A 16,916-nucleotide genomic window follows, 5' to 3' on the forward strand; every position below is an offset into this window, starting at 1 on the left:
ATATGAGCATTTACTTGATAATATTCTCGTTATGAGCATTTACTTGATAATATTCTCTTTTTTTTTGGCATGGGCATTCCTGTTTTTCAGATGTTCAGCCTTCCGGACTGATCTTCCAGTTTTCTTACCTTGTGTCTCCTATTTTCTACCTTTGTGTTTTTTGCTTTCTTGGCAGACTTGAGGTCTACAAGTTCTACGATTTGAAGTCTACAAGTCTGTGACTTCTACAAATTTTAATTTTGACATTACATTAAAAAAAATTTTTTTTGTAGTCTTTAAAATGTTGTTGTTGTTGTTCTCTGAATGTTCCCTTTTAGAGCATCCTATTCTTGTTTCACGAGCACAACATCCTCTCTTTTCTCTCTGGGAATGTTAATGAGAGGTTTTCTTTTTTCCTTGACTTGTCATCTTGCGTGAGATCTGTACTTCCTCCAAGCTGACTTTTTTTCTGCTGGTTTTGGTTTCTGTCTTTCTTCTTTGTTAGGCATCTACTGAGTTGCTCAGTTTTAAGAGTGGGGCTCTAAAGCAGAGTTTCTTAACCCACGTGCCCCCCCCAAAAAATATGTCATAATGTGTGAAGATAATGATGGTGTCAGCCCTCCAAGTGGCAGGGCAGCATCTGGGGAGGCTGAATCCCCCTGGCCCTGCACACAGCCTCATCTGTTTACCCCAGGGTCATATTACATTTTCTGTGTGTGGTGTGAAGTGAAGAAGTTTCAGAAGTGCTCGCCACAGTGTGTGGGAAGCTCAGAGCCCATAGGTTGGCTTAGTGACAGTGGGTTTCATTGTTGCATGGTCCACCTGGGTCATTTTCTTGAGGCAGATCTGTGCCCATGTCTTTAGACCTTTGCTTTGGGGCTGATCAAATCCTTCAGAAGAGTCATCAGGTTCTCACCTGGAGGATGTAGATCTGGCTTTCAGTAATTTTAGGAGCAAAATTGAGAAAAAAGTCTGCTGATCTCAGCATTCAATATGTAGACACTCTCTTGACTCTCTGTTTTTGGTGCAGTGCACCTACCCTCAGATGTGCCTGCTACCCCCCTGTCCAGAGACGCCCCCTCCATCTCACACTCTCCAGAGCACGTCACTTATCTTCCACTGGAGCTGGGGAGCCTTACTAAAAAGGGCAGAGGAGTCGTGTATCTGTGTGGAGCAAGGGTCTGGGAACTCACCTATTTCCTAAGACTTTGTCAGTCTCTTCTTCTGTAATTAGCTCATCCTTCACCCCTCCTTCCACAGCTTCCTCATCCTACCAATTCTGAGCCTTGGGGGGGGTAATTAAATGCAACTTAGGTTGTGTCTGAGCTTCCCTCGCTGCTAAATTAGGAATATCTTTTAGATCTTGGGTAAAGTACCTGTTCTTAAACAAGGCACAAAAAGTGTTGACTGTGAAAAATTATTCTTCACATTGTTCATCACCTTAAAAAAAAGTGTCAAGTCTGCCAAAGGTTTGATATCAAGAAGATAACAAAAAATGCCTACACCTCAATATGAGGAGGGTGATTAGTTCAATTAAAAATGAGACTTGAGGGACTTCCCTGGTGGCGCAGTGGTTAAGAATCTGCCTGCCAATGCAGAGGACACGGGTTCGGACTCTGGTCCGGGAAGATCCCACATGCGGCAGAGCTACTAAGCCTGTGCGCCACAACTACTGAGCCTGCACTCTAGAGCCCGCGAGCCACAACTACTGAGCCCTTGTGCCACAACTACTGAAGCCCGCGCACCTAGAGCCCATGCTCTGCAACAAGAGAAGCCACCACGATGAGAAACCTGCACACTGCAACGAAGAATAGCCCCTGCTCGCTGCAACTAGAGAAATCCCACGTGCAGCAAGACCCAACGCAGCCATAAATAAATAATGAATGAATGAATAAAAAAGAGAGAGACTTGAACTGGACATGTGTTTCACAGAAGAGGAAACACAGGGGGCTACAGATCTTTGAAGAGTTGTTTAGCACCTGGGTAATGAGGGGAAGGCAGGTCACAACCACCACCGGAGACCATACTTCGCTCACTGGATCGTGCATTGGAGGATTAGGAAGTGGGACAGAGATAAATGCCATAGACTTTGTGGGTCCACACATCCCCTTACATATACCAGATGAGGCTAAAAACTGCTCCGGCTACTTTGGAGAATAATTGAGTATTAGCTCATACTTTGGAGAAGAAAGTAGCTTAATTCTACTCCCAGGGATACACCCAAGAGAAATTCTTCTGTGTATCACAAAAGGAGACATATACAAGGATAGTCATAGCAGTACTGTTCACAATACCAAACACCTGGAGCCCCAGCCCAGGGGCTCATCAACGGGAACGTGGCACACTACACAGCAGAAAGAGCAAAAGAACGCGTGTGATATGCAGCAAGCTGAATGACTGAGCGATACAATATTAAATGAAAAAAGTTAGCGCCAGAAGGTTACAGACAGCATGAAAGACTTATAGAATTAAAACCTTAAAATTATATATATACATTGATCATCAATAAATCTATATATGTCATAGGTTATATATATTTCATGGATACAAAAAGAAAGCAAGAGGAAATTGAATATAGGTGGGATTTAGGATAATAGTTACTTCAGATGGGGAAGCAGAGGAATGAATTGGTGGCGAGGACCATTTGGCTAGAAGCAGGTTATCGTCAAGGTCCTAGCTTTTGTTTTGGGTGGTAGGTTTGTGGGGTCCTTGTTACCTTACTGAAAATAATTGGATAATTAAATACAGGGGAAAAAAAATAAGCCTAAAGGGCCTAGGGTTCCCAAGGTGAAATAGAGATCCTTGCTCACATGGACCTTAGTGCTTTGGTTGTCTGTTTCGTTTGTTTTTTTTAAGAGGTAGCACTCTGAATCCTGGAACAAATGCTTTGTAGTTAAAAGTCATAAAAAATATGTTGCTCTAAAGTTAACGAACTGTTTTAGGTGTGATTCATATATGGATACGTATCATATACTTTATAGAGTATTTAGTGCATAAATATTTCTAGCTATTTCTGTTCTTTCATAGAAATTTTACATGTTTTTTCCCTTTCTTAGGACAAAGTTAAACTATAATCCTCCAAAAGATGATGGATCAACCTATAAGATTGAACTTGAAGGGATATCGGTAATGGTTATGAGAGAGATCCTGGATTACATCTTCAGTGGGCAGGTATGATGAGACACAGAGGAAGGAGGACTGAGTAGAGGCTCCTCAAGCTCAGGGTGAGGGTCGCCTTCATCCACTCTGTGACCGAGCAACACCGCCATCTCCATCTTCTGTCACTGTGTGCTTGACTTGGGTCTCCTCCTGGACATGGCACCCAAGGGTGTTCTTCCGGGGCTCTGCCCTTGAAGGAAAAGCAGACTAAGTAAGATCTTACCCAAATCCCAGGTTTTGTTTCTACCGTCCTGAGCTCCACCTTCCAGTCTGAGACATGAGGAACATGGGGTGCTCCCTTCACTGCTGTCTTTTTGTTTTTTAAATCTTAATTCCAGTCTTGCTTTGTACCCACACTATCGGGGAACTCGTCCTGTCTCCACAGCACGGACTTGGGAGCCTCCTTGGGCGGTGGGGATTATTTTGTAGAAATAAAGACTTCGAGATTCACACCAGTGACAGGCGCGTGCATCGTACTCACGATGCCTCCGTCCTGTTGCCTCAGGAGGACCAACATCCCCGCTCCCCCACGTTCGTTCTTTCTGATTTCCCTTTAGTCTCTGTACCCATTTATATTTCTGGGGATTTCATGAAAGCCAAGGAAGAAAGCGATCAGTGGCTAGTGGTCCTTTCCCTTTCTTTGCCCTCCTCCACCCCACTACTCCCCTGTTTATGTGATTTAAAGTGTATAGCATGAGGACTCTTAAGGATAATCTTGGGTGTGAATTAGGAAGGAGTTCATGTGCCTCACATCTCATTACGCAAGAGTACGTTTTATCTTTACTCCTTTTGAGGGCTCATGTCCTGCTCTCTCCTTTATTCCTTCTTCCTCATTCTTCTTTTAATTTTCCTTTTGTAAAGGCTCTGTCTCCTACATAAGTATTCTGAGTGTACTGCTTACTTTCTCTAAATATGTTCATTCTGTCCAGAGTCAAACTCGGTGATCGTCATCCTCTTTGAAGTTTTTTTATGTCACTTCATGATGTTATCACTTTCTCTTTTCTCTGAACACTGGGTGGTGGGTGTGTGGAAATAAGGTTATGTGTATGATTATTAAAAATAAATGAATTTAAACCAGTTTGGGGACAGCCCTTAAAATACTGGCAATGCTCTTTAGCATCACAAAACCAGGCTTAGGTCCAAACTCTTATCTAACTCGTAAAATCAGTTCAGTGACAGTTATAACAAGTTAGAGGAGTGTATTCATGTTCAGGCTTGCATTGGAAATTTGAAACCTTACTTATCTATGGTACAGAATGTGCAGATTGTGGTAAACTGTTTCTTGCTGCACTTCACTGTGAAATCTCACTTAACGCTTCCTAATGGAGGATAAATACCCATTCTTTCGGAGAGTCTGGACCGTTCGTGATTGGGACAGTATTTTAGGGGCCTGTTTCTTGATGTTGCCTTACTGTTGCGTAGAAACACTGTGAAGTGGGTGGAGGAAGAAGCATTAGTCAAGAAATTGAAGGAAATTAAGGGGAAGTAAATGTTCACCATGATTTAAAAAAAAAAAATCTTCTTAGGGATTTATTCCAGAAAGTAGCTTTGAGACCAGATTGTATCTTTTGCACCAAGTGCAATGTTTGGTGTTCAGAATGAGGCCCCCTCGGGCAGTGTGGCTCTCCCTCTCTTCAAGGGTCCGTGTGGTATCTTCCACGTACCATTTGGCAAAGAAGTGAACGTAATGTATTTGGAGGCAGGATTTTCACTAGTTCAGGGGCTAGCGTTTAAAGAAATCGCCTTCAGTTTACCATAGAATGCGGAACTTGCCATTTCCTAAGCATTTCAGTCATCTGAGGTTTCTCTCTAAGTATAGAAGCGAGCCCCATGGACAGTTCACCATGGCAGGGATATTGGTGGTTCATCTCGGTAAAGGAAGGGAAGAGCTGGGAAAAGTTAATCAGCCACACGCTGCCTATGTTGTCCGCAGGTGCCTTGGTGCCCTCGGACTATTCTTGAAAACAAAGCTGAACCGTATGAAATTGCTAGTTTTCAATCATCTTTGACCTCTACAAATGGAGCTTTCATATGGTCCAGCCTGATAGATTAGTGGTTGCGTTCTAAATATATACATTCAAACATAGACTGTCTATGATCATTCTTACAGATCCGGCTGAGCGAAGATACCATCCAAGATGTTGTGCAGGCAGCAGACCTGCTCCTGCTGACGGATCTTAAAACTCTCTGCTGTGAGTTCTTAGAAGGCTGCATTGCCGCCGAGAACTGCATCGGAATCCGAGACTTTGCACTCCACTACTGCCTGCACCACGTCCATTACCTGGCCACAGAATATCTGGAGACTCACTTCCGAGATGTCAGCAGCACAGAGGAATTCCTAGAACTGAGTCCTCAAAAGCTTAAAGAAGTGATTTCTCTTGAGAAGTTAAACGTTGGCAATGAACGATATGTATTTGAAGCAGTCATCCGATGGATAGCACATGACACAGAAATAAGAAAGGTACCCGTACTTTATAGCGTGCTCTGACTTTGCCTTTTCACTTACTTGTTTGTTTATTTTTAATCCAAATTCTAGATGTTTTATTTTTCTCCTCCAACTTGAAAAACTGACAAGGTTGTGATCTAAACCATAACCTGGAAAACATCTTCCTGTAGCCTCACTAAAGCAGTTGGTTGTTCAGACCAGTCTACCAAAGTCCATGTAACTCATCATATAGCAATGAAAATAGTAATACTTACAAGTCACATGATATCCTTTGAATGTTGTTATTAAGGGGAAAGGGATTTCAAGCTAAGCTGGAGAGTATAGAAATGCACCCTATACTCCTCATCCTAGCTTTCAGCATCCTTCTCTCTGTGATGGTGGGCTAACCCCTACAGGGACTCTGATGCAGGAAGTGGGGTGAGAAAAGGGCACATGGAATTCTGGCAGAGGGCTGAATTCTGGCACTGGGCTCTCCCTGGAGTGATTGACACCACTGGAGGAGAAAGTGGGAGAGCATTCCGGAGCTTTCATGGCGATGAGGTTCCAAATAGGAAGGCTCTAGGAGTGACAGCCTAGGAAGGAAGGGTCTTAGAGAATACCAGGCTTGAGATCCACATTGTTAATACATTGGGGGAGGGAGCTTTCACCTTTAAATCACAAGGCTTTAAGTCTAATATTTATATACTAGAGCCTAGCTCCAGTTACTATATCAAAATAAAGAAATATATTGGGTTTCAGGGTGGCTTTCAGAATGCATAATTGCATTGTTAATTGTTCTTAGTAACTCTTGGCTTACATTTTAATGATTATCTTGTAGTTTTTAAATGTGCAGGCCCATGAGCATGTCCACTTAGAAACCACATTCGTAGCTTCAGCTCCTTAGTACAGTTAGTGTTCTGTTTTCCCCATTGGTGGGGTAGATTGGGAAAGGGGATAGAAGAGTTTCCACCTTGCTGCCACCACTGAAGTATCTTCTCTCTGACCCTCTTCTTGCCTTAAAGTGATGAGGGCATATAAGATGGAACGGCTGCTGGGAAACAAGAGGCAGTCCCTCATCCTGTGGTTAATCTGAACTTGGTGCTGTAAGGACTGTTGGCTTTGATTACTCAGGGTATAAAAGAGTGTACCTTAAAATGACAATTTCAAAGCCCAGAAAAACTAGTCACCTTATGTACGTAGGGTGCTATAGTCAGTTGGCTCAAATCTGATGATTGAGCATGAAAAGTATATCATTCAGGGACTTCCCTGGTGGTCCAGTGGTAAAGAATCTGCCTTCCACTGCAGGGGACATGGGTTCGATCCCTGGTCGGAGAACTACGATCCCACATGCCGCGGGGCAACTAAGTCCGCACACCACAAGTGGTGAGCTCGCGTGCCTCAATGAGAGGGCCCGCGTGCCACAAACTACAGAGAGAAAACCCTCACGCCACAACTGGAGAGAAGCCCACATGCCGCAACTAGAGAGAAACCCTAGCAGACGGCATACCGTAATGAAAAGATCCCTCATGCCTCAACAAAGAGCCCATGTGCTGCAAATAAGACCCGAGGCAGCCAAATAAATAAATAAATAAATAAGGAAAATAAGCAAGTAAAATGCATGAATATTTTTTTAAAAAGTGTATCATTCACATTATACATGTTAGATAATTTTTAACAGTAATTACTGAAGAAATGATTCTATAGTACTCAGGATTTTTTTTTGAAATTTGGCTTTTTCAGATTTTTCTTGTAATGTTAATGTTGATACATGTTCATTATCTAGTTGACCATATTGTATCAAGCTATTCCTGTATATGACGTTTCTACAAATGTGATGTAACTCACAGCACATCCAAGCATGTGAAATAAGGCAAATCATAGCAGGGTTCTTCTAAGTTTTCCTGTTGCTGTGGGAACCCTGTAGGGCATTAAAGAAAGCTGCTTAAAACTTCGCAGTGATACATCAAATATAAATCTGAAGTGATGTTTTTTTTAAGTTAAACTTTTATTTATCAAGGCCAAGGGAAGTAGAAAGAAAAGGGACCGTAAACACATTCAAGCAGTACTGACCCTTACCACTTGCCTGTTGATAATCTGACTGTCAATAATTTTAGTCTTCCAGGAGTGGGAAAACGTATATTCTAAATGTACAACGTATTCTCCATTCTTCCTCCCCGTGCTTTCCGCCCTCCAGGTCCACATGAAGGATGTCATGTCAGCGCTGTGGGTTTCAGGGTTGGACTCGAGCTATTTACGGGAGCAGATGCTGAATGAGCCGTTAGTCCGAGAGATTGTCAAAGAGTGCAGCAACATCCCTCTCAGCCAGCCGCAGCAGGGGGAGGCCATGCTCGCCAGCTTCAAGCCCCGGGGCTACTCGGAGTGCATCGTGACCGTTGGCGGAGAGGAAAGAGTGTAAGCGTGGCTGTGAGCGGTTTGATGGGTGGTGGTGTAAGGGAAGAGAGATTTCCACGTAAACAGAAATTTATAACACTCTTCAGTATCTAAAGCCTAATAGCAATAGATTTTTTTAAATGTTTGAAACTTTCTTTAGCGTAGTAAAACTAGTCATAGTTATTATAAGCAGAAGTACATAAAACATATTAACTACTAATCAGTTATCTCTCTCCTTAGTTCACGGAAGCCAACAGCAGCGATGCGATGTATGTGCCCCCTTTATGACCCTAATCGGCAGCTGTGGATTGAACTGGCCCCTTTAAGCATGCCGAGAATCAACCACGGAGTCCTCTCAGCAGGTACCGTGCTGTCATCAAGTTTACCTAAACACAAGATCAAGTAATGTCATTTCAGAGTTGTGCAGAATGACTCAGAACCTTTTAAAGAAATACTTTTATTATCCCTCTGTGGTGACTTTTTCAGGGTGGCTCTAGCTTCCAAGACTATGGTAAGAAGAGTGTCTTCTGTCAGTCCTTATCGTTCCCAAATCTTAAATACGTAGCTGTTTTTAAGACATCACTTGAGGAGCATTTTATTGGATGACTTAACTGATACAAGAGCAAAACTCAGTGACTCTTACCAGCCGTTAGCTGGATGATCACACCTGAGGCGCAGGACTTCTTTGAGCCGTGATAGCCTCTCATCTTGGAAAGTTGTGCAGTGTAGAATCGCAACGTGTAACTATATTCAAAATAAGAGTGTCGTATAAAAGCAGGCATTTCATATGAAACTTGAGAAAATATTGCTTAACTTAGCTCTGGCTTAAAGTGGTTTTATGACAGGAAGTATGTTTTAGTTGACGTTTACAAGTTTGGAACGTTATCCAAAGCTTTCTCTCCAGGAGGTGATGGGGAAGGCTGTCCTTGCTGCCTTTCTCTTCACCTTGGATTTGCCTTGTTGGCTTCATCCTGCAAGTGCCATTTCACTTCATTCTAACTATTGTTAGCAGTTTTTCTTTTATAGTCTTTGCTTGTCCACAAACATTACCTTAAATTTTTTAAGCTATGCCACACTGTACCATATTTTAGATATGCCTAAAGCTATGGAATAGAAATGGAATCATAGGTTCCACAATTATTGAAGTTTTTGTCAATGATAATCAGCTGGATGGAGTGGTGTAGGCAACAGGATGTGGGTCTGATTTCTCTGTTCCTTCTTAAAATTAGCTTCCTTAAGTTGTCCTACCATAATGTGTATACATGTGCATAATTTTCACACATGCACACCTACCACAAAGGTTCCTATATCACTGATTTTCAGATTTCCTAGAGAGGTTGTTGTTTCAGAAACTTGAAACAATGAGGAGAGGAATTGTGCCCAGTTGTATTCATTGAAGTTGTGAAATGACTGAGTAGTTCCTATTTGTCCAGCTCGTTCTGTGTTTCTTCTTTTCTTGCCTTTTTTCAAAAAATTGATTGACTTTTTTGTCATTCGGTTTCTTCCCTCTACCAGGTTAGAAGTTATATTCTATGTCTATATTCCTTTGAAGGTCACTTTATGTTTGTTTTTTTAATATTTACTTATTTATTTATTTGGTCGCGTTGGGTCTTAGTTGTGGCAGGTAGGTGTCTTGGTTGCTGTTCACAGGCTCCTTAGTTGCCGCTCGCCAGCTCCTTAGTCATGGCACACATGTGAGATCTAGTTCCCTGACCAGGGATCGAACCCGGGTCCCCTGCATTGGGAGTGCAGAGTCTTAACCACTTCTCCACCAGGGAAGTCCCCTGAAGGTCACTTTTGAATCCACAGCCTGTACTGTTAACAAAGTCTAGTAGTATAAATAGTACATTTATACTCTTATTTTTCACATTCCATAGTCTTACAGTATTAGAACACGTATTTATTTATAAGTAACTATTTACATATATATGTTTATCTGTTTTATACACATATCTGTAGATAGTGTTCATTTAGATTTATCCACATATTTACCACTTTCTTTGTTTTTCCCTCTTACTCCTCAAACTTTCCATCTAGGACCATTTTCCTTCTCTTTGAAGTTCATCCTTTTGAATTTCCTTTGATGTGGGTTTAGTGGTAGCAAACTCTTAGATTTGTTTGTCTAAAGATGTCATTATTTTGCCTTCATCCTTAAAGGATATTTTTGCTGGGTATAGAATTTTAGGTTGGCATCTATTATTGAAGATGTTTTTCCACTGACTTCTGTCATTCCTGTTGTTAAGTCAGTTGTCAGATCTAAAGTTCTGCCTTTTCTCTGGGCTGTGTTTAAGATTTTCTTGTTGTCTTGATTTTTCTGCCATTTCACTGTAGTGTGCTTAGGCAACATTTTATTTGAAATTTTACCATATTTGGAGACTGTTGGGCATCTTGACTCTGTAGCTTGGCCTTTCATCAAATCTGGAAACTTCTTGTTTGTTATGTCTCCATATTGTCACCCTTGCTCCTTCTCCTCTGTCTCTCTGCTTTTGGAAGTCAGATCAAACATGGCTAGACCTTTCTACTCCAGCCCCTGCCTTCTACCTTCTTTTTGTTTTCTTTTTCATCTTTTTGCTTCTCCATGTTGCTCTGTGATTTCTTTTGATTTATCTTGCACTTAATGAATTCTCTCTTTAACTGTGATGGATCTGCCATTAAATCCATCCATTGAATTTTTTATTTAATCTGTTTTTATCTTTTTCTCCCTAGAAATTCTCTGTAATTTTTTTTCAAATCTACTATGTCACTTCTCTTCTTCTAGAGTTACCTTCACATTTGTCTTTTTTAAAACATAGTGAGCATTGTTGTTTTATTGTCTTTCTGATTACTCCAATATTTGAAATTTGGAATCTTTGCAAGACTACTCCCTATTGTCTGCTTCTGCTGTTTCTTCTTAATAGAGTCTGGTTTCTTTGTATACCTGAGTATCTTTGGCTGAGTGCCAAAGATGGTTTTATTAAAAATTATTTGTAGGGGGCTTCCCTGGTGGCGCAGTGGTTGAGAGTCCGCCTGCCGATGCAGGGGACATGGGTTTGTGCCCCGGTCCGGGAGGAACCCACATGCCGTGGAGCGTGAGCCTGGGCCCGTGAGCCATGGCCGCTGAGCCTGCGCGTCTGGAGCCTGTGCTCCGCAACGGGAGAGGCCACAACAGTGAGAGGCCTGCGTACCGCAAAAAAAAAAAAAAAAAATTATTTGTAGGGATAATGTGAAAAAATCTTAGAATGTTAGAATCTAAAACTTAGATAAACATACTTTTTTCCATAGAACTTTTGTGTTTTTTTCTGCCAGTTGCCTGAAAACACTACTAATTTGTAATTACTGTAAATCGAATTCCAATTTTGAGATTTCCTAGATAAGCAAGGAGATTTAAATCTGGCTTCTAATTCTGGTTGGCCTTCATCCTGATGGTTAGAACTTCAGCGAGGCTTTCCTGCCAGAAGCCACACTGTCTGTGGGCCTGGGATTTAGATTTCTATCTTCTTCATCCCCTCAAAGCCATTAAGAGAAAGGTTGCATTTTTCCCAGATTGCTAAACGCCCTCAGAGCAAAATGGTTTCCATGCATGGTAACCTCTCTAGGGCCCACATTTCCCTTCAGTTTTACCATAGTGTCTTGTTGGCTTCTTCTCCTTTAAGAAGACTGTTTTAAGTAGAGTCTGGGGAACAGAACAGATGAACTGAGATAACTCAAAGTCACTTGCTGACCGGGTGGGTGGTGTCAGTTTTCCTTTTAAGGTGCAGGGTAGTGGGAATCCACTCAGAGATCCCGAGGCAAGCGAAATGGTCAGAGTGACTCACAGATTTGGCTCTATCACCCAGGCTTGGTAAGATTTCGAACCCGTTGTTGTCAGAGAAGGTATCTCCACATCCTATCTCTGCCCTTACGGCATTTGTATTTGGCTAGAGATAGGTGTTGAAAACTTAACATTTCAACTTCCTTGCGTGTCTTTGATTTTTTGCAGAAGGATTTTTGTTTGTATTTGGGGGCCAAGACGAAAATAAGCAGACCCTGAGCTCAGGAGAAAAGTATGACCCAGATGCAAACACATGGACCGCACTGCCACCAATGAACGAGGTAAAATACTGCTTTTGTAATTTGTCTGATGTTTCTTTTTTCCCTTTAGCACTTTTGTTTGCTTTGCGTTTGAGTATAAGGAAAGAGGTAGCAGCCTCGCCAAGCCCCCCTGCCTGGTACACTCGTGCCCGCCTCCCGGCCCTGCTCCCTGTGCCTTCCCTCGCTCCCCCTTCTGAAGCCTCCTAGGAGTGCACTTGCTTTGGGACCTTTGCCAGGTACCCACGTGGCTCGCTGCTTGCTTCCTTCAGTGTTTGTCCATATGGCTCCTCCTCAGCGAGGCCTCCCCCGGCCTCTCAGCTCTCCTGCCCCCTCCCCTGCTTTCTTTCTCTTCATACCACATAGAACCTCCTCACATACTAGATCTTTCTCAACGGTTCGCACAAACTTTTTGATGATGGCAGCGCATTTTGTTTGTGTGGTCAGCGCTCTCCCTGCAGTGCTGGGGTGGGGCTGGGCACCCAGGAAGTGCTGTGAGTGGATGAGTGTGAAACACATCAGGTTCTGTTGCTCCAGGCAGCCTTAGCCTGGGCCTCTCGCCCTCCCACCCCCGGCTCTCCAGCCACAGGCAGTGCTGTTGACGTGGACCTTACTTGACTGCAAACGTCAGCTGCCACTTGCTGCCCACTGCTGGACGAAGATCACTTTACAGAGCCGCACAGTAATAGTTCTCTTTCTTGTCGTGAGCTGCTGTGAGTAAAAAGTAAGGATTCTGCCAGTGAATTCACCACGTGTGTAGTTCCCTTGTTCCGGGAAGTTCCTGGACTTGGGTTCTCTGTCTATTGTGATAGAAGAGTGAGCTGCTAGGGAAACCAGAAATATTGGAGAGAGATGGTTTTGAGCCTGGTATTTCTTTGCTGGAACGCTGGAATATAATAATATCTGTAATTTTTATTAAATGTATGAATATCAGCTTTCAATCTGATAGTTGGCCTTTTGTCTACAAAGATCTTTGATGTCTTTTCAGGCAAGACATAACTTTGGAATTGTGGAGATAGATGGGATGCTGTACGTTTTAGGAGGAGAAGATGGTGAAAAAGAGCTAATTTCCATGGAATGTTACGATATTTATTCTAAAACCTGGACAAAGCAACCCGCTTTAACCATGGTTAGAAAGGTGAGAATGATATCTTGTGATAACTAATTCACAAATTGGATTTTAAAGTTATGTTTCTTCATTTCCTACATATGCCTTTTAACACAATTGATAGCGTTAAAAGAATTAACATTATAGAACTCTGTCTTTGTTGGTAGCTTGCCTTCACTATTACCAGCCACACACCAAGCTAGGAAACGGTGTGTGAGAGCGTTTACCTTGGCAGTGGGCTCTGGGCAGCGCTGCTGTGTCCAAGGCCCACGCCTGATAAATGCTGTGTGATTGCACTAACCTAGGAAGGAGCCAGGTCTCCCAAACCTGTTTTCTTAATCGTTGTGCAGGACTGGGGAGAAACATTCATCCATAGGTAGAGAACTGCCATTGCAGAGCAGGATGAAAACAAATGGCTCATGTTAGCTGTTTACAGCTTAGTCTGTATTTCTTCTCCCTGGTGGAGGCTGGAGTTTCATCGTCATGCCAAAGCCTTGTCCAGCGCCCTAGGTATTTTACACCGTGTGTACCGGGATTTGCTCATAATATGATCTCTCACCGTCTGTGCCCTTTTGACTGACTTACTTGGGGCAGGAATTGAGTGATGTCTTGCTCCAAGGAGTCCACATGTGGGACTCTTGAAATAGTGGTGAGGACAGAGAGCCTGGAAAGCCTCTTTAAAAGTTGGGATTATTTACTCACTCAGCAGAATAGTATTAGATGGAGTTAATCCTTTTCTGAGGATTAACAGTGTGTGTATTACCTTGCTCTTCTCATTTTTAAAAGCCTCTGTTGTAATATTGGAAGGCACCATACATAGTCTTACTATTAGAAGTCAGATCCTTTTCCAGATATTTGCCAGTGCTCTCTAGCCAAGCTGGTATTTACTCGCCCAACTTTAATAATAAATGTTGCCTCCCCCACTGTTGCTTTCTCCTTTCAGATTGGCTGCTATGCAGCTATGAAAAAGAAAATCTATGCCATGGGTGGGGGATCATATGGAAAACTCTTCGAGTCTGTGGAATGTTATGACACACGGACCCAGCAGTGGACCGCTATCTGTCCACTGAAAGAGAGAAGGTGAGAGAACTTGGATAAGGACTGTGCAGAGCCCCCTTCACCTGGCTTTTGTTTTTCCCTTCTTTCCAGCTAATCTTTTATTTGACTTGGCATTTGGTTGATATAACATTAAATTAATAAGCCATTTTCTGAAAAAGGAAGACCCATGTATTTGTGAAACGTTGAATGGCGCAGAGCTAAAACAAGCGTAAGAGGAATTATGGAATCGGGTCATGAGTTGTAAATCTAATACCTAGTATGCCCTATGTGGCCTTTCAGGTTTGGAGCTGTAGCCTGTGGAGTCGCCATGGAACTGTATGTATTTGGGGGAGTCAGAAGTCGTGAGGACATCCAGGGGGGCGAGATGGTAACCTGCAAGTCGGAATTCTACCACGATGAGTTTAAAAGGTATTTATGAATGGTTTCATGCGGCTTCTGCAACTTTTTCTTTATGCTTTCAAAGGCATGTTTTGCTTTGTTTAGTTTTGTTTTGAAATTATTTCATTGAATTTATCTATTTATGTCTAATGCATGGTAGATATTTATTCAGTGACTTCGGAAATCTTGGTAACTCATAGGAAAGCCATAGAAGAATGTTTCTAAAATGTAGATCAGACCTTGACACTTTTGATAGCTTTTAGGAGAAAGTTTAAACTCCTTAACTTAGCAGATATGGCCTTTTGTGATTTGGCCTATGTCTACTGTTTCTGCTACTGTTCAACCAGATGTGTCACTTGAGTCCCACTGAGTGACTTTTTTCCTCCAAAACATGGTATGATTGTCTCAGCTCTGTGCTTTTTTTTTTTTAACATCTTTATTGGAGTATAATTGCTTTACAATGGTGTGTTAGTTTCTGCTTTATAACAAAGTGAATCAGTTATACATATACATACACATATGTTCCCATATCTCTTCCCTCTTGCGTCTCCCTCCCTCCCACCCTCCCTATCCCACCCCTCTAGGTGGTCACAAAGCACCGAGCTGATCTCCCTGTGCTATGCGGCTGCTTCCCACTAGCTATCTGTTTTACGTTTGGTAGTGTACATATGTCCATGACACTCTCTCACTTTGCCTAGAGTCTGTCATACAGAGTGAAGTAAGTCAGAAAGAGAAAAACAAATACCGTATGCTAATGCATATATATGGAATCTAAGAAAAATAAAAAAAGGTCATGAAGAACCTAGGGACAAGACAGGAATAAAGACACAGACCTACTAGAGAATGGACTTGAGGATATGGGGAGGGGGAAGGGTAAGCTGTGAGAAAGCTCTGTGCTTTTGTACTATTCTCTTTGCCTAATATTTCCCTTCCCATGTTTATCCAGTTAATTTGGCCTCTTCCAAAACTCTGCTTAATCATCACTGCCCAGAGAAAGCCTTCTCACACCTCACAGTCTGAGTCAGGCTCCTCAGTCTGGGATCCTATACATCTCTCTCTTGGATGTGATAGAGGTAACGGAAGCTCCTTCAGGACAAGTTCCAGCTCAGCTTTGGGTCCTAGCTTCTGGCATCATACCTGGCCAGTGTCAGACACTCAGTAAACGTGGTGTCAGAGATTCTTAAAACATCTGACAGGCTGCCATATGTCTTGTAAAGTAGGCAGCATCCTTCCAACCCCCTCACTTCCCTCCTCTGACACGTTATATTGTTGTAGCCACCAAACAGTGTTGTTATTGCAGTAATATGTTCCAATCCTACAGGGAAACTGCCCTGCTGAAGTTAATCTTGTGATAGCATTTCAACTGTGTTACCAGAAGGGGGCGCCAGAATATAATGTCCAAGTTCATATTATTTTAGATAAGGGCAAACAATGAGCGGTTGCCAAGATTTTAGAGATATGTATAAATGTTACCTAACTATTAGTGTATTTTAAAGTTAGGATATTTGCATAGCCTTTTCCCCCCCTTTTTCCTTCAATTACAGGGAGCAAACAGTCTTAGGAAAATTTACTAGACAACGTGTGAGAGCAGTTTGAGAATGCTTGCTCTGGTAGCGGTGGGGGGCAGAATTTCAAGGACTTTGCTACACTTCTCTTCCATAATGTGTTACTGCGAGGGCTGACTGTTCAAGGTATGAAGTAGTTTATTAATTTCTTGCCCAAATGAATCCCAAAACAGTGTGCCCAACCTCATTAACAAGCAGTGGTCAGTACGTTTGGTTTCTGATAAAATATTGTTATAAGCCTTTGTCATAATGACTGAATTACTGTTTGGACAGTGTGAGCTAGAGAGCTATAAACTCGCTTGCTGAAGTAATCAGGGTTGCTTATGGTTTTACCATTTTCTGTCCCTATTTTGATTGTGTAGGACTTAAATCTGGCTGTAAAGTTTTTTATCTGCCCTTGATATGCTAGCAATTATTAGAACCTTTAGATTTCCATCAGGTTATCTCATATTAATATAGTTGAGAAGCTTCAGATATGAGTATATTACTTGCTTTCAGTTCATAATTGTTAAACGTGAGTGTTGCTTCTTCCTTGCTATTTAAAAGCACTTACAGATAAAATTTGTATTATCTTTAGTTGGCTTATATTCAAGCTTTCCAGTGTTGATTCACAAGCAGAATGAAGAAAGCTTAACTTCTGTTGATATATAGGATTCCTGTTTAGATAACACTAAACATGCACATAACACTAAGTGCCGTGTATTAACTCATTTAATCTTCAAAACAACCCTCTGAGATATAGTTACTCTTTTTATGCCTATCTTGCATATGAGGAAACCAAAACACAGAGAGGTTAAGTAATGTG

The 16,916-nt window shown here is 42.1% G+C and overlaps 1 protein-coding gene across 12 annotated transcripts in view; it reads left to right on the forward strand.

Annotated features, from left to right (window-relative positions):
* The window catches only part of GAN (gigaxonin), a 102,152-nt gene that overhangs the window by 29,418 nt on the left and 55,818 nt on the right, over positions 1 to 16,916 (forward strand). For all 12 annotated transcript variants that reach the window (XR_004346835.1, XR_004346833.1, XR_004346836.1 and 9 more), the window contains exons 2-9: positions 3,036 to 3,150; positions 5,249 to 5,599; positions 7,758 to 7,975; positions 8,195 to 8,316; positions 11,913 to 12,025; positions 12,990 to 13,139; positions 14,053 to 14,189; positions 14,448 to 14,576. Coding sequence is in view for 7 of the 12 variants with exons in the window: in XM_032612418.1 (XP_032468309.1) it covers positions 3,036 to 3,150; positions 5,249 to 5,599; positions 7,758 to 7,975; positions 8,195 to 8,316; positions 11,913 to 12,025; positions 12,990 to 13,139; positions 14,053 to 14,189; positions 14,448 to 14,576 (1,335 nt within the window). In the remaining 5 variants the exon portion in view is untranslated. The remainder of the gene's footprint in view (positions 1 to 3,035; positions 3,151 to 5,248; positions 5,600 to 7,757; positions 7,976 to 8,194; positions 8,317 to 11,912; positions 12,026 to 12,989; positions 13,140 to 14,052; positions 14,190 to 14,447; positions 14,577 to 16,916) is intronic.

This window comes from Phocoena sinus, chromosome 19 (assembly GCF_008692025.1).
Source record: "Phocoena sinus isolate mPhoSin1 chromosome 19, mPhoSin1.pri, whole genome shotgun sequence".
NCBI lineage: Eukaryota > Metazoa > Chordata > Mammalia > Artiodactyla > Phocoenidae > Phocoena > Phocoena sinus.